The sequence below is a fragment of the Nesoenas mayeri genome (genome assembly GCF_963082525.1).
Source record: "Nesoenas mayeri genome assembly, chromosome: 4".
Classification (NCBI taxonomy): Eukaryota; Metazoa; Chordata; class Aves; order Columbiformes; family Columbidae; genus Nesoenas; species Nesoenas mayeri.
In genome coordinates this window covers 35,834,002-35,860,690 of record NC_137540.1, presented here as the reverse complement: position 1 = coordinate 35,860,690, position 26,689 = coordinate 35,834,002, and the positions used below count along the sequence as shown (strand labels likewise).

General features: G+C 36.8%; 1 protein-coding gene across 1 annotated transcript in view; it reads left to right on the top strand.

Annotated features, from left to right (window-relative positions):
* Window positions 1-18,470, top strand: part of MARCHF1 (membrane associated ring-CH-type finger 1) — a 160,111-nt gene extending 141,641 nt beyond the window's left edge. The window contains exons 6-7 of the mRNA XM_080344224.1: window positions 15,790-15,937; window positions 18,007-18,470. Coding sequence (XP_080200350.1) covers window positions 15,790-15,937; window positions 18,007-18,308 — 450 coding nt within the window. The 3' untranslated portion in view covers window positions 18,309-18,470. The remainder of the gene's footprint in view (window positions 1-15,789; window positions 15,938-18,006) is intronic.
* The last annotated feature ends 8,219 nt before the right edge of the window (window positions 18,471-26,689 follow it).

Sequence of the window (26,689 nt, the reverse complement as noted above, 5' to 3'; positions counted from 1 at the left end):
GGTACTTTGTTTCTGCTTAAAGCAGTACTCAAATATAATTTATCTGCCCAACAGTGAATGCTGGCAATATTCTCCCCTTCAAATGCAGTACAACAAATATTTGCCTGTATAGTATGGACCGAACATCTAACTACAGATCCCTTTTTTATAATTTACACCCATTTCACAAACCAATGCCAATGTTTCCAAATGTTTCAAAATGAAAATTAGTTATCCTTTTTTGCAATTATGACATTCAACCATTACACCCTTTTATATGTTATATTAATCTAAATATATCATCCCTAGTAAGTGTATGCATTATCATCACCATCATTCACAAATTTATGACACTCTAAACAGTTTATGAGAAGCTGTTTTGTAAACCAAACATTTTGACAGCTGTAGCAAAGACAAGGTAAGGGAGGAACGAGTGATCATCACAAGACCTATTGGGTAAGTACAGCTGACTGATAACTTTGCACCAAAACTTCTTTTGTAAAAATCACTGAAAGTGCTATTTTGTAAAAACCTATATATTTTGCAAAAATGGAAAGTTCAGATGAAACAATGTCATTTTTCTTGCAAGATTTTAGAAAGGCCAGAACCTCAGCTGTGGGGTGATCCCTAGGAGTTGAGGTTTTCAGCAGATGGCATCAAGACTTGTTACCAGAGACCAAAGCACTGTGGGACAGGCAGCACCTAAAGCTGAAGATCTCCACAATCCTGTCTGCTTGATGCAGGATCTGAAAAGCACTACAGACTCCAGGGTTTCCAGACCGTCACGAGAACTTTAGGTTTTGCTAAAGCCTGGCTGTATACTACACCCTGAGATCCTCCAGTCTCCAGCCTGGCATCAGTAAATTAAAATTTCCCAAATCTCTGGAATTCTCTAGTCATAATGACAAGCACATTATGAGAAGTAGCAGTTATATCTGGAAACAATGCAATTCTTGTCAGCTTTACCGTATGCCAAACAGGAACAGCAAAATTGACAAAAAAATAATTTATTTTGCTAATAAACTTTGATGAATTCTGAATTCATTTCAGTGCTTCCTAAACAAAAGACCACAGATTTAGTTCCAACAAAAGAGTTTCAGTTCCATAAGAAACTCATTTTATTTAAAAAAAAAAAAAAAAAAAGAAAGAAAGAAAGAAAGAAAATGTTTCACCAAAAATGAAAGTTTCTGGCCAGCTCCAGAAGATGCCATTTCCATGGCCACTAGACCTGTATTTGAAGTGCATTCTACAAATTACTCAACCAGTTTTGATTTTTAAATCTCTACCTTACTCATTATGTGAGATTCTAAAGTTTGATTCCTGACTGTGCATTGCTTGAGTGTGATGAATTTTGTCATAATACCTTTGTAACATTCTAACTGCTGGTCTCCTGAAGGGAGAAAATTACAGGCCACGTATCTTAATTACAGGTATCTATACTTTTGGTTTTGCAGTATGAGAAAAGCAGAATTTAAATATAAAACAAACTATTTTATTCGACTGTTAAATTACCATCTTTATTCATGCCTCAGCCTTTCATGCACCCTCAATGTTTCCTAACAGTTTTTTATCAAAGTCTAGGGCTTCACAGAAAAATCATGCTTGAATGTTATCATACAGCTGTTAGCACCCATGATTGACAATATGCATACTGAGTTAGCATAAATCAAGATACGTCTATTAAATCAACAGGCTTGTACCAATAAGCAACAGTTATTTAATTACAGAATCCGTGAAAGCACCAGACATCAAATAAAACTTAGTTTAATCATTTTAGTGAGTCTTTGCATTGAAGTAATCCTTTTAAGCATTGATCAACAGGCATTGCAAGTGTTTCATATATTTAAGCAGGTCTAATTACTTGGCTAAATATAAATTTAGAGATTAAATACTAATCATTGCTTCATGTGTCTGTTTTATTTCTCATAGTCTCTATTATGTCTATCTATGGTTATAAATAATACAGTTACATTTGTAGCTTTACCTTTCAGCATTTGCAGCTTTACCTTTCAACATTTGCAATCCATAATGCAGAAATTCTCATGTGAATTTATTTATCATGAAAGGAATTAGAAAGTGGCAAGAAGCTTGTGTGAGTTCCTTATTGAGCTCTCTCAGGTAATAGCTTCATCCTGAGAAAATCACTTCTTTAAAAATGATGTAATCCTGGTAAAGTAGCACCTGCATTTCATATCTCCTGAATTTGGTGTTTGAAGCATAGCAGAAACAGGAAACGAATGAAAATACTGTGAGTATGAAATGGATTAAAGTTCCAAAAGGTGCTTAAGATGCAGAAATACCTTCAAATGGAGATTTCTCCACAGTGTCTCATTATTCTTCAAAATACTTTTCATATTTAAATTTTGCTGTCCATTTAAGACATCTGGTATCTGATGAGATGTTTTACTTTGATGCATTATCCTAACAGCTTATTCTGTGGTGTCAGATATATCTGTTTTCTGTCCTGATTTTGTTTTATCTTTGAAATGGCTTACAAATAATGTCTTATTTATGTAAGGCATAAGCAATGTTGCACATTGTTACCACATAGTTACTCTTGGTCATTAAGGAAGAGCAAGTAAATTTTTTTGTTTAGGGAAGCATTGTGTACTAGTTGAGGATGATCTTCTTTCTGATAGAAAGGGTATCTGAATTCAACCCTTTTAAAAATAGATGTCTGGGAGTGTTCTTTCAGAACAGAGTGATAAGTGTCTGTTAAATTAAACAGAGGAAAAGCCAGTCTTAAAATACTGATAATAAAAGAAGCTTGATCTCCTTGTTTATTTTGAATGTATACATGTATTTTCTAAGTGTATACTCCTCTTGCATCCTGTATTTTCTTATATACTGATAAATAGCACTTCTAAATGTGATACGAGGTGTCTCTCTTTGGGTTTTACACCCTTGAACTCTGTGGAACTTCTCATGTACCCAGTTGCTGTTATTAGAGGAGGAGGAAGGAATGTTCTCTCTCTGCTTGGTAGCATTTATTTTATAGATAACCAGATTGTAATAAGAATGATAAAATGTCCGTGCCAGCTTTAACTCCCATTCGGGATGCACAGGTTTAAGTACCAGCTGGAGATGTGTGGTTCACGAGTGCATAGCACAGGGTATTGAGGCCCTGGAGAGAACTTCTGGAACTGGCTAACTGTGATTTCCATACAGAGCAATACCCAGTGCAGGCATATCAGTGCCCCTTTGCGGCTGGATTAGTGATTAACTGCTTACATCAGTTTGGGGAAGATTTCAACTGTTTGGTATGGTGCTGATTTAACTATTGGATCAAAAGCAAATATTTAGTTTTACTGTAGTAGGTTAAAGATACTCTGTTTGCAAGACGACTATTGGATCAGTAGGAGGTGTGTAACCAATTAAAATGTACGGTTTGAGCCAACAGACAACTTGTGGGTAGTGCCCAGCTGTAAGACAGAGAAATCAGTGATTCCACAGCCTCTTAAAAAAAAAACCAAAAATCACCTAAGGAAACAACAGAAGAAAATCAGAATGCTTCTTTGAGAGCTATGATAGACAAAAGAAAGTCTAAAGTGAAAGTTTAAGCCCTGTTTCTCTCCCAGACTTAACATTTCACTCTGGAGCAAGGACACATCTGTTTCTTCATCTCCTGTTGGAGTTAAAGTTTTTTTTATAAAACAGTCACCACCTGCACTACTCTAAATACAGTTGTTAGAGTTCTTAGCTAATGTGTGATAGAGACAAATTCAGCTCCCTTCTCTGTGCTTAACACAGTCCTATAAAAAGAGTAAATCTTAAAAAATATGAGTGCCTGGAGGAATTCATTCATAACTGGATGCTTTGTGGCTAAATCCTTTTTTGATAAAATCTGGTAGCATGCATAATAAATTCAGTGACAGCAAAATATGTTTAGGGTGTTGATTTATTTTTGGTTCAATGCTAGCTGGATAATTCATATTTACATTCCTCATTTAAGAATATGGCAATTGCTGCCAAAAGTGATAGAGCCTGCAGAGACATCTTTGTGAAATCTTGCTATGAAATCAAGAGTGGTCACCATTAGAAACCACTTCTCCCACCAGAGGAGACTCTCAGAACCAGAAGTGACTTGCAGAGCCTCCCAGGAAATAAAACCCAAAAAAACCCCCAAAACAACAAAAAAACCCCCAAAACAACAAAAACAAAACAAAATACACAAAAACAAACAAACAAACAAACAAACAAACAACTAAAAAAAAAAAACTTAAAAAAAAAAAAATCACTTTCTCTTTACGTCTTATTGCCCTGTGCTGTAAAGTATGAACCATCTGGCTTTTTCATCAATTTTTCAATAAGGCTCATGATAAGAAGTGATAGCTAATATTGCATAGGTCAGGTGACATTGACTTGCTCAGGGATTAGTTCCATTTTAACCCAGTTTGGTGAATACTTTGCAGTCCTTAAGATAGAACAAGATCCTACATTTCCTTTTGATTTCTGGTGCAGCTACACAGTGTTGTCAAGGCAACCTGCTCTGGCGTTTTCTTTCTTCCAGTAAGCTGTCTCAAAACATCACCAGCCTCAAATCATTGCTTGTAATATGTGGGGTCAGACACTTCACCAGTATGCGCAAAGGCACAAAGCTATTACTTTCTTATTGGCTATCATGTCATTAGGGTGAATAACTTTGTGCTCAAGGGAGAATGTGTTTATTAAAGCTTTTAAAGTAAAAATAATTCTATAGCATTTATATCCTATTGTGGTGTTTTGAGGATGCAAGGGACTACTTTGTTCAGACACTTGTCTTCCTAGTTTTTGAAAGAGAGTAATACAGCAGTACTGCTAACTTATCTGTATACAGATAGTGTGTTGTACTTTACAGAGTATTGTTGGTTTGCATTTTGTGCCATAACAAGAATAATAGATCTTAGTTTTCTCACAGCGGTAGAATTTGGAGTAGCTTTCCATTTCCATATTTCTTTCTCTTCCATTCAATGCAGCTTTTATTCACACAGCTGTTAGAGTTCCCATGGACTTCTGATGAGAGATTCTGACATCTTGTGCCTCGTACCTTGAAACAATCATAATATACTCTTAGGCTTGCAAAGGCTGTCTTACTGTGATACTTTGCTGGGACACATGCAGCATCCTTCCTGGAGGTGGAACAAGGTGTTTTTATTGTCATTGCTTTGACCTTGCATTCTTTTAAGAAGCAAACAAAAATTCTTATACCAGAAAATGAAATAAAAACTGTTTCCTCTTTTAATTAGTTGCTAGTAACTAAATTGGGTACTTTACAAAAGCAAAGGGAATTCAGGAGACTGTCCAGCTCTGGGTATCAGTGTTGTTATCGGCTATTGCACAAAACCATGAACATAAGCTCTGGGAGGTACACATCCTTCTGTGCCTTCGGAGGCTGAAACAGTTTGTTTTGAGCTGTTTTACAGATGCAACTTGCATCAAAAGGTTTCACTTCCATTTTACTTCACATCCCATCCTGCAGTTCATCAGCCTCTGACGTATTTTTTTAGAACTTAGGGTCTCCTTTTTATTTTTTATTTCAGCCCTTTCAGTGTTCCATTTTACAGCTTGGCCTCATCAATAGTTATAACAGAGGAGCTGAAGCATTGAAAATAATTAAGAGAATCTCTTGATACTGGCTTTACAACTAAAGAAATTGTAAATGAAATGGTGCCCTGACACAAAATGTATGGCTAGTAATATAAAATTTAAAGAGCATAATCAAACCAAGCATTGACCTAAAACAGTCATTGTTATTCATGGATTTTTGTAAAATTGCCATTTTTGCTGTTAAATTTTGAAGCTAGGGATTTTAACAGCTCTAATGGGTGTGGGCTGCTATTCGTGACCTGATTAATGTATGTATTAATCTCTTACATAACTAATACATACAATTTTATAGCGGTTATGTGCCTCAAGTTTATTTTGCTTGGGACCTGTTGATGTGAGAATGGTGTGAACCGAGTTCTAGTTCACAGGCTGATTCTTTCTTGTTAGTGCAACACATGCAATAAATGGCTTCTCTTGAACATAGCGAAGTTCTCTTGAACATGTCATTACAGTACTTGATCTAAACTGTTGTTGAATGGGAGAGTAGTCAGTTTATTCAGTATACTTTATGATTTTTGGTGTTAATTTAATTTTATTTCTGTAGCGTTTTATTACAATTACTTGGAATAAAAGAAGCTTTTCCTCCAAGAGTTGTTCAGATCTTTATTCATCTTCTCCAATATGTATGTGGCAAAATTGGAATGTATGGCATTTGGTGGAGGTGTTTCAGAATGAATAGCTTCCCTCAGCTCTTTGCCAGAGTACTAGGCTACAGTTTTGTGTTAATTATGGTAGCCTTTCCTCAGCACAAATTTCCTCTTTTTAATTTTTATTTAATTGGATCAAAAGAGTCTCTCTTGTGGGAAAAGTGAAAAGGCAGAGAAGGTAGCTGTAGCTATTAATTGAGAAATCAGTATTCAGGCTAAAGACATATTTATAGATAATGAAGCATGTCAGCTCCTTTTTTAAATCTTGATTATATGGCAATTCAGACATATGCATGTATATATAGTTGCAAACATAAGATGTCTCTAGATGTGTTTAAACAACAATGTATTTTAAAATATCAGAGTTTTTATATTCAAGGACATTTAAACCAAGTCACATCTTTGTAACTATTCAAAGAAGTTCAGAAGTAGCATTACATTTTCTATACAATGTGGGTCAATTGCTCTTACAACTTCAGGAAGAAAATAATGACCATATAAAAAAGAACAAGTGTTCAGGTTCACTTGTACTATTGATTTAGTGGGTGATGAAGGGGAGGAAGAATTGTTAAGAGCACCTTTGATCTATAAAAGTGACTGATAGAAAATGAGATCAAAAGATACACAAAATGTTCTTGAGCTTCATCCAGCAGTACTAAATGGCTACTCTTCATTCAGAGACTTGGATTTCCAGTCAACTGTACTCCTTTTCCCGTAAGACTCTTCAGCATGTGAAGGTGTCTTTGTACCCTTCCTTCCTCCGCTTGCTGCTACACTTCTTTCCATTCCTGTTGCTACACATGATGCTGAAGGGCCTTGGGCTGTAGGGATGTAATATATGCTTCTCTGTGCCAGGTTGCACAGCAAGTTCTCCAGGTAAACAGTTTAGGTTTTTCTTCTGTAAGAAACAAATTATAAGTCTAGTAATTTAAACACACTTTCCAATACCTAAAATTCCTTAATGTATCAAATGGGAGAATCAAGAACATGATCAGCATACAAAAAAGACCACGCACATTTAGTAGAAGGCAGTAATGAGAATTTTCATGCTTGCACTGGTCTAAAAGAAGGCAAAGTTAGGTGAAAAGTATTTTCAAGGTTGGAAGGTAGAATAAGTAGTATTGTAATGTAACTCCTGGGGAAGACCCTGTACATCATTTATAACCACAGCTAAATAAACAGAAAGTATATTTGTTGATGTAGCTTTTCAGGTGTCACCAGTTTTATTTCATCAGCTCCAATTTCAAAATATGTGCTTCGAGATACTTCTCAGCAGGCTAGACAATTTGACATCAAGAAAAATGAGCAGTGTGAGGAATACTGAAAAAAGAAGGTGATTCAAGTAAAAACTCTAACAAACCTGTGATTGTATATTATAGCTATGTCTTAGGTGCCTAAAGGAACAGTTCTTCAGAATTTTCAGTTTACTTGGATGGGACTAGAGAAAGTAGAGAAGTGTACAAGACTATGTAAAGGGATGTTGATCTCTAGCATGTTGCTATATCCACTTTTCTCTCTAATTTCTTGCCTTTTCCTATTTCTACCATGCTATCCCAGCCTTTTGTCCACATCCATCACACTGTTTAAGACCAAAATACACACAGATGTACAAAGGGAGCACATGCTACTTGGTGCTTGAAGACAGAGACTCTGGCGCAGACTGTTGGGAGGTGGTTTGTTATGGCTGCTGCAATGGGAGAAGGACTTGTGGTTTCTTTGATTCCAGCAAATCCATCTCAAATTCAGCACTGAGAGTGTGTCATGGCTGCTCTTGTATTGCCCATATAGTACATACCACAAAATGCAGCATCCGCACCTGCTTTGGTTGGAAAATGAAATCTCAGCTTAACTGGCCTTGCAGCAAAATTATGTTCTGTGGTTTGTGGTATGGTAGTTTGTTTGATTGATTGATTCTTTTTTTTATTTTGTTTTGTTTTGTTTTGGTGCCTAAGTAATTGTTTTTAGAGAGCTGGACTGTCATTTAAAGGCATTTGCTACTTAGTGACTGGAGGAAAATGTCATGCCTTCAATTAATTGTGCTACTCTTTTGGCAAGACAGAGTAGACAGAGGAGAGAGATGACTAACTGCAAAGAGAATAAAAGTGATGCACAAACTAGATCCTTTCGATTAGATAGAAAGATTATAGAAATGCTGTAGGGAGAGCAAGTAACAGTAGCCTCTGCTTCTGTTCTTGACTAACTGTGATAAAAGTTAGTGGAGAAATAGATTCTATACCCTTTTTCCTTGCTTATTTATGGCTTGCCCCACTTGTAGCTTGTTTTCTGAATTTTGAGTAATAAAGGCATATTCCCAGGCAGCTAGATGTGTGCCTCTTGTTCTTAGTACCAGACATTCCCCATAGTTTTTGCATTATGGTGATAGTTTGCTCCTAACTTGTGGTTTAATGTTTCACCTGCAGCTTATCCATCAAGATTTTCTTTTTAGGTAAGGTAGCTGAAGCGCACTGTGCTAGGAAATAACGATCCTTTTCTTAAATAGCTTACAAGACAAGAAAAGAAACAGCACTTGTAAAAGGGAAGCTCATGATAGTACTGAAAGCTGATCATGTAGACCTCCGAATAAAGAATTGGTTAATGTTTTGGCATTCAAGGAGGATGCTTGAAAAGTAAACACTTTGTAGAGTACTTTTGCATTCTATATATTGATGTAAAATAATTTCTAGCAGATGGGAGCTAGGAAGAAGCTCCCAATATGGAGAGATTATACTATAATTACTGGCCATAGAGTTTCTTGCATGTTTCTCTGAAGCATCCAGTGTTGGCCTCTGTCCGAGACAGTGCATCGGATGAGAGGGACATGAGGTCTGGCTATTCCTGTATTTCCAAAGCACAGCGTTTTTTTGTTTAGTCTGTGTTGGGATGATTAGGATGCAAGTACTGAAGTTCTAGTTCATAAATGACAAGTATTCTCAATAGTACTTCCAGACTGCAAAAACAGCTACTTCATTTTAGAAATTATCTTTTCAAATTACTTAATACCCCTATCTTACACTTTTTAAGGGTCTACTAATTGATACCATACACAGTTAAAAATTGCGTAAGTTTGTGAAGAGTGTATACCGATTATATTACTCAAGGCCAGCTCTTTTAACTGTCAATTAAATAAGAAATATAGCACTGTCTTGATTTTTATAGAACTGAATTATTAGTTCTTTGCCAATGATAATTTTAATGTGTTTATCAAAGTGAGATTTGTCGTTATGCAGTTCTTTTATTACTCTAGGCATGCATATCACACATAAAAGTGAATTTGAAAGTGTATTTGACTTTAGACTCGCACCCATTTCTGGTTCACTTTTAAACTTTTAATAGGTCTTTAAAATACACTGCAGACTTTCATATGAATTCCAACAAGGTTTTGTTTAGTGCCACCTGGGGACAGCAATAGATTTTAAGTAAACTTCGGACAGGTTTGCAAGAGAAGGATTTGTACCAGCTCATCTAATAAGCTAACTAGATCAAAGTAAGGTTGTGTGTATATATGGCCATATGATGCACCATACAACATGGGATTTTTAAAATTTATTTTATTTTTGTGCTCAGTGGCTGATGTAGCAAGTGTCTAATTCTGGTCTTCTAGTTTTTATCCTTACAAGAGTTTCTTCTCTGCAACAAATATGTATTATATGTTTTCTGTGAACCTGCTCAGTTCTTCCTCTCTGCACACGCTTTGGATGTGTTTGGGGAAAAGAAATCAGAGGAGGTGTTTTTGTGGCTCAAACCCTTCTCTTTTCAGGCATCAGCACTGGCATATTCTGTTGGACGGTATGAGGGGCACTTCTCTACTCGGAGAAGGATGCAGCGAAGCGTGGCTGGTCCTTCTTTAAGGTGCAGGCCCTCAGGCACAGGCCATAACCACAGGTTGTTTAGATGGCACAGGGTGGCCCAAAATGCTTTTATTCAAATTACAAGGTTTGAAGTCTCATTTCTGGTCAACACTTCGAATCTGCATGTGGCATTTTCTTCTCCCAAATTGTTGTCCTCTTTTACTATTATTTCTTCCTCCTCCTCCCCCTGCCCAAATTCCATTCCTGCAAACTACTGTTGCAGCTGTTTTACTCCAGCTGGTAGGCTGATAGTAGTGACCAGTTTACTGTGGAGCTTGAGCCAATTAATACTGCAACAAGTGACTAGAACACTGTCCCTAAACCACAGAAAATAAATAACTGTAAGCTACATGTTCAGACCCCTGACGTATCTTCACTGCTCGGTTCACTTCATCGTACATTGCTCCAGTTCTTAAGAACTTTTTTTCGAAAGTGCTGCCGAAATCTTTCAGGCCTGGTTTGAGAAAAGAAAGATGTTTTTCTGTGTATTCCTAGACTGCATGCAGAATGCAGCCACTACAACAGCCCCTAGTAAATAATTTCAGCCTTCATTTTTGCAGGCATGCTTATTTCAAGATAGAGGTTGGCTCAAATTCTTTCTTTAGATTGTAGAAAGAATTCAGAAAATGTTGCATGATTGTTTTAGCTCTAGGTGGGATCCCTCCAGCTGTGGGTGCTGTTTACATTTGTTGTCATTTCTTTGATACATGTCAAAACAAGTAAAATATTTATTATTAGCAATGTCATGCCCACACCAGATTCTCTGTCAGGCCTCTTTACATGCAATTTTTAAAAACAGGACTTCTGAAAGTACCCAGGAGTTAAAAGTCCAAGCATTCATGGCATTTTTGCAAAGCAGCCTGTTAACTTCACCTTCAATTTGGCATCCTCAGTGATGAGCCCCTGCAGGAGACCTTCTGTTGTAAAGTTGTGAATCTGCAGACCTGCAGTAGATATGGAGTTGGCTCAGGAAATCTTTGTAGGCAAAATTTTGTAGCCAAAGTGACAGAAGATTACCACTGGCAGGAGGCAACATGCAGACACAAATTGGGGGCAAGCAGACAGTAAATCTACACCTTGAAGGTGGGGAAAAAGAATACAAGCAGCAAAGTTTGCAGAGTGTAATTCTGTCGTGTGGTAATGGCTTTTGTGTGTGAGCAATGTGAAGCTTTTTGTTCTGCTTTGGGCCATCATGAAACTGCTTTGCAGAGAGCTTAATATATGGGAGGGAATTAAAACTGCAGATCTACTTTCATCTATAAGAGAGGCTGTACAATATGAAGCAGCATCCCCAGATCTGCTAACAACCCATTTTCAAAGGATATTAACAAATATCCATATTTATTTGTCACATATCAATTAACCAAGCTTTTAGTAGAAGTTACACACAAGGAGGCAAATTTTGGTCCTTTAAAATAAGTACAAGGGATTTTCTCAGACTGTGTTACAGGAAAGGGAAGTGGTTGGCTACATATGATTGAGATGTTCCCTGTGAGCACGCCATTAATTTCTTCTTTTTTTCTTTCCCCAGAAGACTCATGACTACATTTTGTAACTTCAAGAGTGGATTATGAAATCAGTAACCATTTGCTTTAAGTTTCAGAGCAAGATAGTATTTAAGAAACAAGCACAAAACACAAGGTAGAAACCTAGAGCAGGGTACAGTTTTACAGCTGCCACTTTCAAGATGATTACGCACTTCTCTGGCAGTAAAGCATAGAAATTCAGGCTGAGATGCACATCATATTTTAGAAGCAGTTATAACTAGTAGTTAGGTTAGGAGGAGTGTTTCTGATCACATTTACAATTCAGCTTCTTTCCTTTGACAGTTCATTCTGACTTCTTGGTAGGAACCTCTGAAGCAGGTCGACAGTCTCCTACCACCCTCCAGTGGTTTGCAGAGCACAGTGCAAACATCTTCAGAAAGCTTATTCAGAAAATAAAAAAGGGGCTGGGAAGATTTCAGGCGTTCTGGAGATACAGTTGTTGCATTGCAGATTTATTTGATGACTTGTGTAAAAGGTCTTGTGGTTGTCAGATTTTACAACGTGTTTTAGCACACCTGTTCTGTGGGGTGTAATGATATTCATGCAGTTGCTTGCATTTGCAGGACATTAAACTGTTTGCATCTGTGATGATTTGCAGTCTGTGTATATGTTGCTGCCAGGATTAAGGAATCTGTGGGTGGTGACAATCGTATGTACAACAGTGAAGGGGCACTTCAGAGGAGGCTGAGCAAAAACTACAGTGTTTATCAATTTAGTGACTCAATAATTTGCAAGTCACTATAAATGTCTCCTCTGGCTGTTAGTCTTCCATTTCTTTCTCTCCCTCCAGCCTCTTGAACACCTTAGGAGTATTAACATGTAAGTTTCCAAGGAAGATTGAATCTGGACACATACTTCTGTGTTATTTTTCTGGTTTTTGTGGCATCTAATAATCTATCCATAGTATGTCACAGTGTCATCAGCCTCATGGTTGTATGTTTTTTCCAGATCACTGATGAAGATAGTAAAATGTGATGCAATTTATTTTTATCTTGCCATCAGGTACCAAATGTAAAGAGCCATCAGAACTGCAGAAGCCTCAAAATACAGCAGGGGTGAATTTCTCAGCGGTTAAGGAGGCATTAATTTGCCATTTAGTATGGTAGCACTTGCCAAACTTACTCACCCAGCTTTAGGTCATATAGAGACCTGGACTATAAAACACAAATAAAAGAGGCTGACACTTTCACTGCTCAATATAGTGTTGTCTCATAGCCTTTGTAATGGATTTTCAAGCAATTTTTATGTCACGTAACTGTGTTTTCATCCAAGCAAGTCTGTACTAACATTAGCAGTTAAATTTTCACTTTAAACCTATTGAAAAAAAAAATATGCAGGCTAAAACTCAGAAAAGTACAGCCACCTAGAACAACGTAGCTGAAAGAAAAATCACTAAAAGAGAACCAGTCTTGTTTTTAACAAAACCAGGACAATCCTAAAATGGTGAATCGCACTTTTCTGCTCCAGGGCAACTTAAATTGCTGGCTTATCTGCTAACATCACTTGTCTAGTAGAGATCGACAGTAGTCACATGGTATTCTGTTCAGCCAACCTAAAATACGTGAGTAGAACAGGAAAATTACCTCAGCTACCACAGGGATCACCAGGAGTACAGCGCAAAGTTTAATCAGATTTCCCTGGTCCCCCTGCACCTGTCCGTGTGAGCAGGAGGAACCTCATCTTGGTCCTGCCAACTGGGAGTCTGGGGTGTGTTGCACAGTCTTCCATTTCCATAACCACCCATGCTCTTCTGGCCACTCCCGTTCTCCTGCCATGGAGCTTATTTCTGGTGTGGCAACACATGTGTGTACAGAATAGACACCCAGGTGTGCTGGCTTGTGGGAGAAGAAAAGGGGCCAGACCCGTAGGCTTTGACTTGCCTTCTGGCTGGATTTGATCATGGAATGTCAGCAAGAAATGCCTGCTCTAGCCTGTTTCTGCTAGCTTCCTCTCATTATACACCTTTCTTGTAAATCTCAGCAAACGTTTGTGAGGTTGTGCCTTTATTTACCTATCCTGCCTGTTGGTTGGTTTTGTCTTTCTATTTTCCACCTACAAAATGTTTACACTTAGAGTAATAGTACCAGCATTCTTCTTCTTTGACTTTAAAATTCCGTATGAAAAAGCTTCATTTGACTGGGAATTCAGATCAATACTCAAAGGTTTTTGTGTATGTTATAGAGAGTAAAATGGCTATAATGAGACTACAGGTATACATTACAATGAAAATTTAGAACAGAATTTTCTCTCCAGTAGACCAAACCTGCAGTATCAGAGTTGAGATGACAGAAAAATTCTGTTTAAGAACACAATTTATTCTTCTTTACGTCCAGCATTGATCTCCCACAAAGCATCCAACGCTGAGTGAAGGGTTAAGGTAAAATCCTTTCTTCCATCTGGACAAAGACAACTTTGCTTTAGAAAGCAAGCTTGTTGCAAGGCTTGAATTGAATTTTCACTGCAAAAAGGATGAAACTCTCCAGGTCGAATGCTGTGTAACCTGGTAACTGTAAATGATATGATAATGCCACAGTCTGTCTGGCCTGACTGCTGAATACTACCTACGTAAATCACTATGAACCTAAGATTCTTGGGTTTTATTACTTTTTTTAATGCCTCTCATTCTTCCAGACTGCTATATGAAATCCAGCAAGCTTACTTTTCACTCTTAAGTGCATCTCAGAAATTGAAATCAGGTATCAGCTGGTAGCTGATAGCTCTGTCCCTTTTTGTATTGCTCAGAAAATATTTCAGTTCTCCTGAACAGTTTTTAAGGCCTTGTGTTTGTAAAATTCTGGCAAGGGCTAAAAAATGCTCCAGAGATTGTGTTTTGAGGCAACGGCTCTGAAATGTGCAAGCTTTAGTTGCCGTTAAAGAAAGAAATTTGTTTGGACTGGTAGGTACTGCTCTAAAACTAATGGCAAGAAGCAGCGTTTCTGAGAGTGAACCCTTGTAGTAACATTGCACTGATATTCCTTCAGCTTTTACTGCAGTTGTGCTCTGTAGAAATGTGACCAGACAGCAAATAGTGTTCAGACTAGAAGATTGGCCCTTTCAGTTCAGGTTACAGTCTAGTCTAAGCATCTAGCTGAGATGCCATCTCCAACACTAGCAATAATTTTGGGAAATTCGTGATTTCCCCAAATCAAAACAAAATTTAAAAAAAAAAAAAAAATGCTTAGAGAAAAACCCAACCAGAAAAACAAAGCCAAACACATACCTTCAAAGTAAATTGACACCACCTCAGCACCCTGCAGCGGTCAATGCTGGGATGAGGATGCTGAGCCCCAGGTGAGTCTTGCGTACACACAACTGCAGAGCGGTGGCACTGTTGTATTGTGGTTTGAACTTGGTTCAGTCACCAGATGCTGGCCACGGGCTGAGATTATACGTCAGAATTGAGGCATTCTGCTTTTAAATGTCATATTCTTTCATCTGTTTTCAAAGGCAGCATTTTAGTACAGAAGGGTCCTATTTTAAAGAAGTGCTGAAAAAAATGTCTTCACAAGCAAGATTTAAAAAAAAATCACTTCAAATGTTGCATTGTTCAAATGCAGAGAATAGCCTAGTTCATTTTAAAATAGCTTTAACTTAAGCTAGGATTTAGTGCCATAACTCACAAATACATGCCTGGAAGATCCTTCTTGTGTTACTGAGGCTGTTTGTGCTCTCATGATCATTTCCACATAACAGTCTTTGCAAGTTTATTGAACTTAATCCTTGATGTAGTTGCATTTTTTATGTGTTTATTCTATGGGAAAGCTGTTCCACACTGCATTCCTCTAATTTTAAGCAACTGAGAATAGCTGAGAATAGTTTAAGTATTACTAGCTCATGTTTGTTCTTGAGTTTTTTTTCTTCTCTTATCTCCAGAAGTGTACGTCAGGTAAAGTTAAAATAAATATACAGTGTATACCTGTATATTAAAGTGTTATGGCTGTATTGCAATGAAGTGACTGGAGATGTCATTCGCAAGCAGACAGAAACAGAACTCTTCATTCCTCTGAATCCACGAAAATGAGATAATTGTGAATTTTAGAGTGACCAATGCACATACTAATGCAATATGTATTATCAATATGTATTATCAAAATAAAAGGATTTGCTATTTCTATTACAGCATGTGTTTTTGGTAGAAAGAGACAAGTCTGATTATTCTTTTTTTTTTTTTTTTTATTGCAGTGGGAGAAACTACAGATGACAACGAGTGAGAGGAGGAAAATAGTTTGTTCAGTCACATTCCATGTAATTGCAATTACCTGTGTTGTTTGGTCACTGTATGTTTTAATTGACAGAACTGCTGAGGAAATTAAACAAGGCAATGATAATGGTAACTATCTTTTATCTTCTTCAATCTTGCTGATAATGCAATGGATGGATGTGAGATGCTGCTGTTTAACCAGTCACATTCTGTTCTGAAGTAACAGCTCAGTGATACGTGGCTACATCAAATGCTTTAATGCAGAATTAATGAATGCATCAGTGTTAAAAGCTTATGTTATGCCCCTGCGGAGAGACCTCTACTTAGTGTAATTATTACAACAGCTTAACTAGCCTGTTGGCTGTTCTTAGGTTAATCTCCCATTATCTAGATATTTCTAAAGCTCAGACAAAAAGATGAGTCAAATTCAAACAGCTCAGTGAAAGTTTAGGTCAAAAACCAGAAATTTATTTATATTACCCACTTGAACTGTGATTTCCTGTAGAATATCTTCCTAATACAAACTTCGAAGAGACTGTGGTCCAGCTGTGTTAGTGGGGACTGTGGGAGACTTAAGCAGCATGGAAAGCCATTCCTGTGGCCTTTTGAATAGAATGTCACTGTGAATGTCCTTATTCCAGTTGTGTTTATTGTGAGGATGGTCAAATGCTGGAACAGAGAGGTCTTGGAGTCTCAGTCTGTGGAGATACTGAAAACCCAGCTGGACATGCATAACAAAATGCATGTATAACATAAGTAGGTTTCTTTTTGGACTGCACCATATGTGGAAACTATATTGCAAACTGAACTACTGTTTTCCATTTCTAATCTGTTTGTTCTTAAATTTAATCTTAAATATTATCATGATGATGATGAGCAAAAGAAGCTTCTGAGTTTTGTTCTGAATTGCCTCTGAGAATTAGAGAGTAGAGGGACAAAGGTCTCTAGCTTTGTGCTGTGCTATGAAGTTATACAAACAAAACAGGCAGAGCCTTGTGCCTTGCTAGTTAGACATTTAATTATACTCCTGACGCTTGCCTTTCTTGCGTATGGGTATAGGTAACAAGCCTCAGTAACTCACAGACAAATGTATAATACAAGGTCTTGTTTTGCATTCTTTCTAAATGGGTAACCCCGTTTTTCCTCTGAAAAAAAATGGCCATGAGGACAGGACTAGGAATGGTTTGGAACTTTGGTTTATAACATCAACCTGCTTATTAAAAAGGGGAAAGGTGTGTCTGTGGATTAACTGAATTTACACAACAGAATAGCTAACATGAATTTTTCTCGTTATACAGAATGCATAAGAATCATGTTAATCCTCATAGGCTTAAAAATTATTTACTATTTGTACAGAACTGTTTGCCAAATATAAGGGATGATTCTTCACACAAAAAAATGGACAAAGAGATGCCTCGGAGGTACTTAGACCATGCAAAAGCAAGCCTTAGCGAAAGAACTCTTTTGCCCCCAAATTTGCTGGTTGGGGGTGGGGGGAAGTACTTTTACAGAATTAAACATGTGCGTGCAGGGGCAAGAGGAGGAGAGACATATATGTAGTTTGCTTTTCACCCTTTTCATTATCTCTTTTTAAATGGGAATGCTGGGAAAAAAGACAGTGAACACTGGAGGGAAAAAAAATTATGAACACTAGCTTTTTTCACTAGACCTTGACTTCCAAGATGAAGGTAGGACCAGGTAATAATATTGTAAATGTTGGTGTTCCAGGCACCCTAACCAGTGTTATGCTTCTAGCAAGATAAAAAAAAAAAAAGTTGTTGAAAATGTGCATAATGTTTCTAGGTATCTTGTTATCTCTGGTTTGGTACTTGTATTTTTGCATAAGCAAGCTATTGAATATGAGGATATTATTGAAGACTAGTAAAATGTTTTGGTTTGGTTTTGATGCTATCAAGTATTATGCTTCTTTCAGGAGAGTGGCCTTCAATTTCTTATTTGAAATTCTTGATTTTTATTCTTTTTTTTCTTATTATTGTTGAGTGCAGCTGCAGTTTCTTGTCTGGCCTATGGGATAGGAAACAGTTGCTGTTCCCTACTTGAACCACAACTACCCCGAAAGTGTGTACATACCTGGTGATTCTTAGCAAGTGGCATCTTTTCAAAATGCTTTACTGATACTCAGTACTTGCTATACATTGTGTAACAATGGTAATAAATATAAATGTTTTGTTTCAAAGGTGTCCTTGAATGGCCATTTTGGACAAAACTCGTGGTGGTGGCCATTGGATTCACGGGGGGCCTGGTCTTCATGTACGTGCAGTGTAAGGTCTACGTGCAGCTGTGGCGCAGGTTGAAAGCCTACAACAGAGTGATCTTTGTTCAGAACTGCCCAGACACCGCCAAAAAAATGGAGGAGAAGAACTCTTCGTGCACCCAGACCACAGACATCAAGGAGGCGGTGGTGGTGCCAGTAGCACAGACAGGTACAAACTCTCAGCCGGCAGCTGAAGAAACGACATCTGAGGCCATGCCAGTTTGACAGAGACAGCGTTGTTTCTTCTTGCAGAATAATGTGTAGTGTTTTCTACACTATGAATGCTAAAAGAGAGTAGAAATGACTGTGCATTTTTTTCAGTTACGAGAACAAAACAAAAAGAAACAAACAAAAAAAAAAAACACACAAAAAAGAAAACTCTACAAGGAAAATGGATCCAGCAAAGCAACTTGTTACTGTATGGAATGTGACTGTTTGTGAAGTAGTTTCTCAACTAGTCAGCAAGTGTAGTGAAAGTGGAAGTGTAGAAAGTGCAATAGAGAACAGGTTTAACAGACAATGCCAAACCAACGTGACAAGACTACCTTTTTTCCTTTTTTTTTTTCTTTAAATTGGATGGCTGGGAAGGTAGAAACAGACCTGAGTGAGTCATTTTGTTTACAGAAATCAAAAAGAAACCTTTCACCTGTTTACTACTAAAAGTTCCATTTGCTATTTATCTTCTTAAAGATACACTTCCAAAGGTTATCAACTGAGTTATATGTATTATCTGAATTGAAGCATATAGAGCTGTATCACAGCACTCACTATCTAAGCCTCATGTGGTAACACACGTTCATGTGACTGCAGTGGAGCCTGAATGTTTGGACAGCTGTGTCAACTAAATATATCTGAAACATCTGAAGGGTAGCGTTGTTTTTAAATATGCCCGAATTCTTGAAAAGTAAGAAATTGCAACTCATGTGTCCATAAGCTACAGATTTTTTTTAAGTGCAGCTGTCAGAAAAATAGGTACGGGAAGGAGAGGATGTGTAGATACGTGTTTAGAACAGCAGCTCAGCTACTTATTTTACTTTGCAAGCATGAACTAGACATTAATTGAATATATAAATGTTTGAGGCAGAACTATAAATTATAAAATGCAATTTACTGCAGAATCACACAATAGTAAATTGCATATTATCAAAGTTCTGGAAAAGGATGACATATAAGGAAGATGGAAGCCATTTTTTGCTTTATTTTTTAAGATTCATGATACAGAAAGGTAGATGTAAGAAAATATACCTATGTATCTTAAGAGAACATTAGTTTTTATCTCCTTTTTTTGAAAAGTTAGTTTTTATCTTCCTGACTGAAAAAAAGATATAAATGGTTTCCCTCTGTACAGGTAAACCTGAGGTGTTAGAGCTTCAACAGTTCAGTTGTTAACTTTGTGTTCTGAGCATTCTCATATAAAAATGAAGTGTGAATAGCATTAAAGGATGCAATAGATAAATGAATGTAGATATAATACTGTGTCCAACAGAACTAATTATATATAAAGAACTAATTTTGTGATTTACTTCTCATACCTGTGATATTTACCATCAGGACACAACAGGAGGCATTGACTTGGCATGGACAAGTCTGGAGCCTGAACATAATGTATGTTTAAAAAAAAGTAACTTTAAAGGAGCAAAAGCAAGCAAATAAAGAAGGAGAGTAAAGAGGATAGGAGAGCAGAGGTTCATCCAAAGGGGGAAATCTGCTGTAAATACCAGTGAACTATTCTTCTACAGAAGTAGTTTCTAATGGTAAATTTCCTCTTTACATACTCAAATATCTATGGTTAAATAACAAAATCATCACATTCTTACAAATATCCAGGGTGCTAGGCCTACGTTGTGTTGGAGTTTATATATTAGGCATTCCTTTCTGAATGTGTTAAGTAGCAGTACTACCAGAAAAGTGTCTTTTATCAGACTATTATGTTCTTTTGTATTGGAACCGCTCATGTAACTTGGCTGTGACTAAGTGATTGCCATCTGGCTAGACAGGACACAGAATATTGGTGCTTGAATAGGTCCATATTAATATTTTATCTAAGTTACTCCAGGTGAGTTGGATTAATGTTTATTTTCGACATAACAACATGCATTTTTTCATATAAAATAATTTTCCAATTATACAATTATGAATTGGAATTGTAGCAGCTTCTCACTTGAGATTGCATGCAAGAGTAACCAAATAATTTCCCTGTTTATAATTGTGGAGGAGACTTCAGGTCTTCAGAGAACTATGAGAGGATTAAGGAATGCCTCGTAACTGCACCTGCAAAAGCACGTTTTTCTAAAAATGTAAATCTACTTAGTAAGAAGTAAATCTCATGATACCTGAAGTTAGACACTTAAAGTTTCTAGCCGCATCTAAATGTTTGGAGAGACGTTTGCAACAAAACCTTATCAATCACAGCAAAATTGACAGACAAGGAAAATTGTAATGGAAGATAATTCAGATCTTTCTGAAATAATCAGAAAGTTTCCTACTAAGCGACAGTAACCCCGCTTCAGAGAACAAGCAAGCTTGTTCTTTGACCTGCTGTAGCATCAGGACCTCACTGAAAGTACTTTATCCCCTATTTTGACAGTTTACTGGAGACTAATTCACACTGTTTTTTTCCTTGCACAAGTATAACATTCAAATCAATGAAAAACATACCTGAGGCTTCTGAAGGCAGATCTATAGCATCCAACAAGATTACCGTACATTTTTAAAAATACAAAGAGTCAGCAACAGAACAGACAACTTTCAAAGCCATTTTATACTGAGGACTTCAACTTCAAACCACTATTTTGGCATTCATCTCAAACTACATGTACAACTGAGCTTACAGTTAGTTAAATAAAAGAATGGAGAAAGACTTCAGCACTAATTCCTCCTCTTCCTTTTAAATATTAATTTGGACAGCAGGAAAAGGAGCAAAATGGGACAGCATCTGCTGAGACATGAGACAAGTCAGCAACAAGAGAGATTACAGCAGGCTTGAAGCAAACTTTACCCTTTTAAGCATTACCATGTTAGCCCGTGCATCCCTTTCTCCTCTTAAGTGCACTGGGTATCCTAGAACTTTCAGGGCTTTCATGCAGGATTGCCATTTGTTTCTGAAGCAGGGTGGTCCCTCTTCAAGAGGGCAAAGGAGCTATTCACACCAACATGCCCTGCATACAGGTCTGCACAAACAAGGAAGGCGCACAAATACTGACACTAGACAGCTGCTTACCAACCAGTGTTGTTTATATTCCCACACAAAGCACAATTTTCTGTATTAATTTAATGACCACAGGATTATATCCTGCAAAACAGTATACTGAAAGTTTTAAGCTACATTCTAAGACTTTTTTATGCAAATAATATATTAAATAAAGATCGGTACCAAACTACCTGTGTAGCCACAGTGCATCTTGGGCAAATAGGCAGACAGTGGAATTCAGCTTCACTAAACCCACAAGGGCAGAACCTTGCTCTGAGCTGCCATCACAAGAAGAGCTTAATCTGCACATGCTTGTTTAAGCCAAGTTTTGATGAAGGTAGGTATAAGTAATCTGGTGTCAGATCAGATCTGGACTTTTCAACAAGATACTCTTAACCTAGGAACACGCACATTTCTTTCCCTGTTTTAAGTTAAAAGCATTATGAAGTTTATTTCAGACTGGCATAAACATACCACTTTTGACTATCATTAGCATTACAAAGATTCTGAACTAGTCCAGTTGTGCCATTCACACGCTGCTATGTCTGAAAGCAGTGTTTATTTTTGTTGTGTAGAAAAAAACAGTAATTTCCCATCACCAGAACAAACTATTTATAATTTCTAATAATGCAACAAAACTTACTCTATGATGAAAATATTTTACTGTGTATAATATTTGGAACTATGAGTTTGTGTTACTTGTTTAACTCCCTCTCTTTTGCAAAAGAAAAATTGTATGTTCTTGTGGGTGAATGTGTACTGAAAGACAGAAGGTAAGGGAAACAAAAGTAATATATCTGCTTATTGTTGTGAAAAAATGTATTTGTATTAAACAAATGACACAAATTACTGTAGTATTCTACGTTTGTCACTTTGTTATATAGAGAATCACATGCTGAACATCAATTGGCAAAACCACACTGTTGCAGGAAAGGTGAACAATATACTCAGCTGCATGCTTACACCTGGTAAACCTGCTGTACCAGAGTGGGTACCACTCAGGAATGCTCAGAAAAATAACTCAAAGTACAAAAACGCCTGAAAAACCCTATGGTTGTTTAACTCCCAGAAAACAACAGGTTTTGCATCCGTAGCAAAATGGACAACTAGTACTGCAGGAGGAGGCAAAACTTTATAAGGAGAGCGGTGCCTTGGAATTAACTGTTTTTTACATGTGATTGTGTTATGTCCAACACTAGAAAGCTCTAAAGATGGGCTGGACAAATAGAGTTAGATGGTTTAAAGCTAATCCCACCTTAGACTGTCAGAATGGATCAAGTTCCCTTTTTTATTATTTTATAATTTTACTTGGTGAGATTTTCTCCGTTTCCAAAAACCTTAAAGATAAATGTCTTTTTTAATGCAAATAAATATTTCATGTTTGCATTATAAAAGAATCTATGTACTTTAAGTCAGGTGTAAAACCAAAGAAAGCATACTGTCTTGAGAAATACAGTGTTCCAACCAAACTACAAATTTAATTATCTAAAGAGGGTTGTATCCACCTGCCCCATATCTTTACCCTAGACTGTCAGCTAGGGAGGGAGTGGACTAGGAGTCCAAACCTCACACTTGTAGCTGGAATAAGTCACCATGTGGCTAGTGACTGCTAAGAATATATGTTCAAAACACAGGAGAAGAATTCTAGCAAATTACTTTCCCTACATCTGAAGTCAACAGATCGTTCCTTTTGTTAAAGCTGCCATAACTATCTCATTATTTAAATCCAAGATGGATTGATGAATCCCTACAAGATATAACACAGAAAAAGCAGCATAACCACGGAAATTCCAGTGACAAAGATGTATTCATTTCCATTCATTATAGCATAGGGAAAAACAGAACCAAATTTGGTTTTAGAATTAAGAGAATAAAGGTATAGTTCAATACACCTTTTTGTTTTGCACGCAAGAGTTCAAATCTTTTCATGAAGGGTACTATTAGAACAGAAAATACACTTCTGTTCAGTTTGCTCTCTGTGTACATGCGAAGAAACATGCCATGTGGTATTTACTCACACCTGCCCTGCTGCCCTCAGCATTGAGGCTGTTCTGTATGAACTTTATCTAAAAGCCAAAAAAAATTTGTCAGTTAACAAAGAACTCACCTGAAGTACTTTAAATGGCATACCATACCCACTGCCTGTGACCTGGATAAATTTTACACCGTGGTTGAGAACACAATTCCAGCCTGCTGGAGAACGTGGGCCCTGGGATGAACTTGCCCTTCTACTGCTTGCAAATACTTAAAACTGATACTAACTGAATCCATGAACTTTTTTTTTTTTTTTTTTAAATCTTCTCAAAGGTAATATATATGAAAAGATAATAGTTAACACTAAATAAAAAAAACAAAGAAGACAGAAGGTAGCAGTCATTTTTAAGTGGGTTAACTAAATTAGGTCTTATTTTAGCAATGGATAACTTCTCTTGAAAGCTGCATGGGAAATTGTCTGGCCTCTATGACAGAAAGGATAACTTTTTTATCATATTTGTTTAGGGTCTCCTAGTTCAATAAATGGCATGGGGTTTTTGTTTTTCTTCAAAACTATCATACAGTTACAATGCCTTTAGACCTTATGGAATTTATAAGGCAGGAAATAAGGCTCTAATGAAGCATAGATCATTACATATGTGTATGCATATGCCTGGGAGGTAACCATGTTCTACAAAATTTAGTAATGGTTCACAAGGAGCAAAGAAGTGAAAAGTAAAGTAGCAAGATTTAGATGGGATTTAAAATAAACTCAGAAAAAAAAGAAACCAACAAAATCTTAGTGCCTTTTGGAAGCGTTGCTGCTACTTACAGGACCTCTGAAGAATGTTGTCAAAAGAACAAATTGGTCTAGAAAAAAGGTTGAGCAAAGGCTTTAGTGAATCCTTCTCAAGTGCCTCTTCTAGGTTTGCGAGGACATCTTGAGCACTGGCAAAAAAGAAGAATGTCTCTTTAAAATATGGGTAAAAATTTTTGGCCAGTTCATGTCCTAGCAAAAAACATTGTCACTTTTTACATTTTCAAAACAACATGTTACCGCATTGGTTGACTGTGTGTGAACCTGCACAAATATGAGATGACATTAGTAGAACGCTGCCACCTTCCTGTATTTCAGAAAATCCTTGATTTTTGAGTAATGCTGGCATTTTGATCTAATAACTAAGTTTAAAGTTTAAATAGTTCTATTTCTCATTTCTAAGAGGTATCTAGTTGCATATTAAACTGTTCCTTTTAAGAAAACTTGGCAGTATTTGCAATACAAGCAGTTAAGGCTTAGGGAACCACTACAGTAAGTCTCTCAGTATCAGCTGATTTTTAGTTTCACTATAGGAATAATACACAGGATCTTTTTAGCTGTATTTAAGGCAACAACTTAAATTGGAGAGCGTAAATCATGTTCCAGAATCAGAGAACAACAACTCAGCTGCTACTGAAAGTTTTAATGTAATTTAGGCAATTCCTCAAGGCCAATTTCTCCAGGGCTGGCTGAAATGGAAGTGTACCTTATTAAATACACTGCAAACTACAATGTAACAAATTAGAAAATATGCTCCAAAAAAAACTTATATAAAAGTGGGTTTCCATGTTAAAATGTTACTTTCTGCTTGAAATTTTTTTATATTTAATTTGATCCCTTATAGTTAAGGAAACTTGAGTTTTAACAGTTACACCTTTGCAGTGCACAATTAAAAAGCAGGGAAATTGTGAAGTAATATCTAGCAAAGAATGAAAGAAATCTTCCATAAAATTAATCTTTAACCAGAAAACAAACAAACAAACCAACCAAAACCACTGTCAGTTACACAGAATTGTAATAGACGATTTAACACTTAAGTCTGTAATCTTCAGTTACAACTAAACAGAATTTCAAGGTATTCCCTACAGCAAGTTTGTAAGAACAGAGAACATCACATAAATATTTCCCATTCCCGCTGTTACCAGCAGCTGCTTTCTTTATTTTAACTAGAAAGAAACTGACTAACAATTCAGAACTCCTGGCAGCATTCATCCTTTTTTTTCACCATGGGGAAGAAACTCATCACCATACAAACCCCTAATAAGTGGCTTTAAAGCACAGGCATGATTGGACTATGGAACTGACAGAAGAGATTCCACTATCTTGTCTCAGTAACACAAGAGGCAAAAGACTCTCTCTGCCCGCACTCCAGGCTTCCCAGCACAAAACCAGCAAATATATGAATAAATAAATAATGTCTGGTTTTTTTTTTTTCCTTTCTCATTGCCACATTAGCATTCTGCAGCAAAACTCATCTGGTCAATTTGTCTTGTACATTATCAACTTGAGCCCAGATTACTTTTCAATACAAATATGAATATTTGACAGCTACATATTATTTTTTCTCATAAAATCTATGTAAGAAGTTCATAGAGGGAAACTGTTCTTTTTTCATGACTTACGCAGCAGGACAAGAAGACAGTTTAAAAGCCTGCTAAACAAGCAGTGAATACATGGACTTCGAGACACAAAATCCACAAACTCAACAAGTCCAAATTGTAAACATATTCTTGAAATGTTAACAACAGACGTTAAAAAAGGAATAATTTCAAATATTTGACAATCATATCAACCACACAAGTAAAAATTACTTTTTTTAGATTGCCTTATTAGTGAATTGTTTCAAGGAATATAGAACCTCTCATTCTCCGTAACTTTGTGTAACCATCTTTTTTAAAGCATTCACAAAGGTGTCAGCCTAATATACTGCCATTACTGTGACATGCTAAACCTTCGAGTAACTTTACTGCTCGTTTTCCTTCAGTATTTTACCCAATGCGATAGGAAAGTGACTTTTTCTGCAATGTTTCTACTTACAGCTTCAAAGCACATCAGACGTTGTACACAAGCAAAAATTCAAGATGCATATTCTGAAAGGCAAAATCTGTCAAACCACTGAACAAACACGCACACGGTCTTAATTCAGACCAATTACCCTGGCTCAGCTTCCACCAGAGTTTAACACCTCAAGTTTTATAGATCAAAACAAGCTGAATTCCACAACACAGCTCAATTTAACAAAGTTAAAAAGCTATCAAAGGCCTGCCCTGAAATTCAGCACACTTATTTCTAAAACACAAAGGAGTGATGTGATGGCCCAGGGATATGGCTGGTGTCAGAAGGTTTAAGCCTTGCATCTGAAGATGCATTAGATCACCAACACATGCTTCAGGTCTGCTAAATTTATTCATGTTTCTTCTTTAGATTAATTTAAGGAGGACAACAGTTAATTCTATACTACCTAAATTGGTTTGCTAAAACATTAAAGGATAACATAAGCCTAATTTGTAAAGAGAGAAAAACTTAATATGTATGTTAACAGAATAAAACCCATTAGTAACACTTGTTGCACAGCTAAGAAAATGCGCCTAGGAAGCACACATAACTATTTACCAGGCCAAAGCT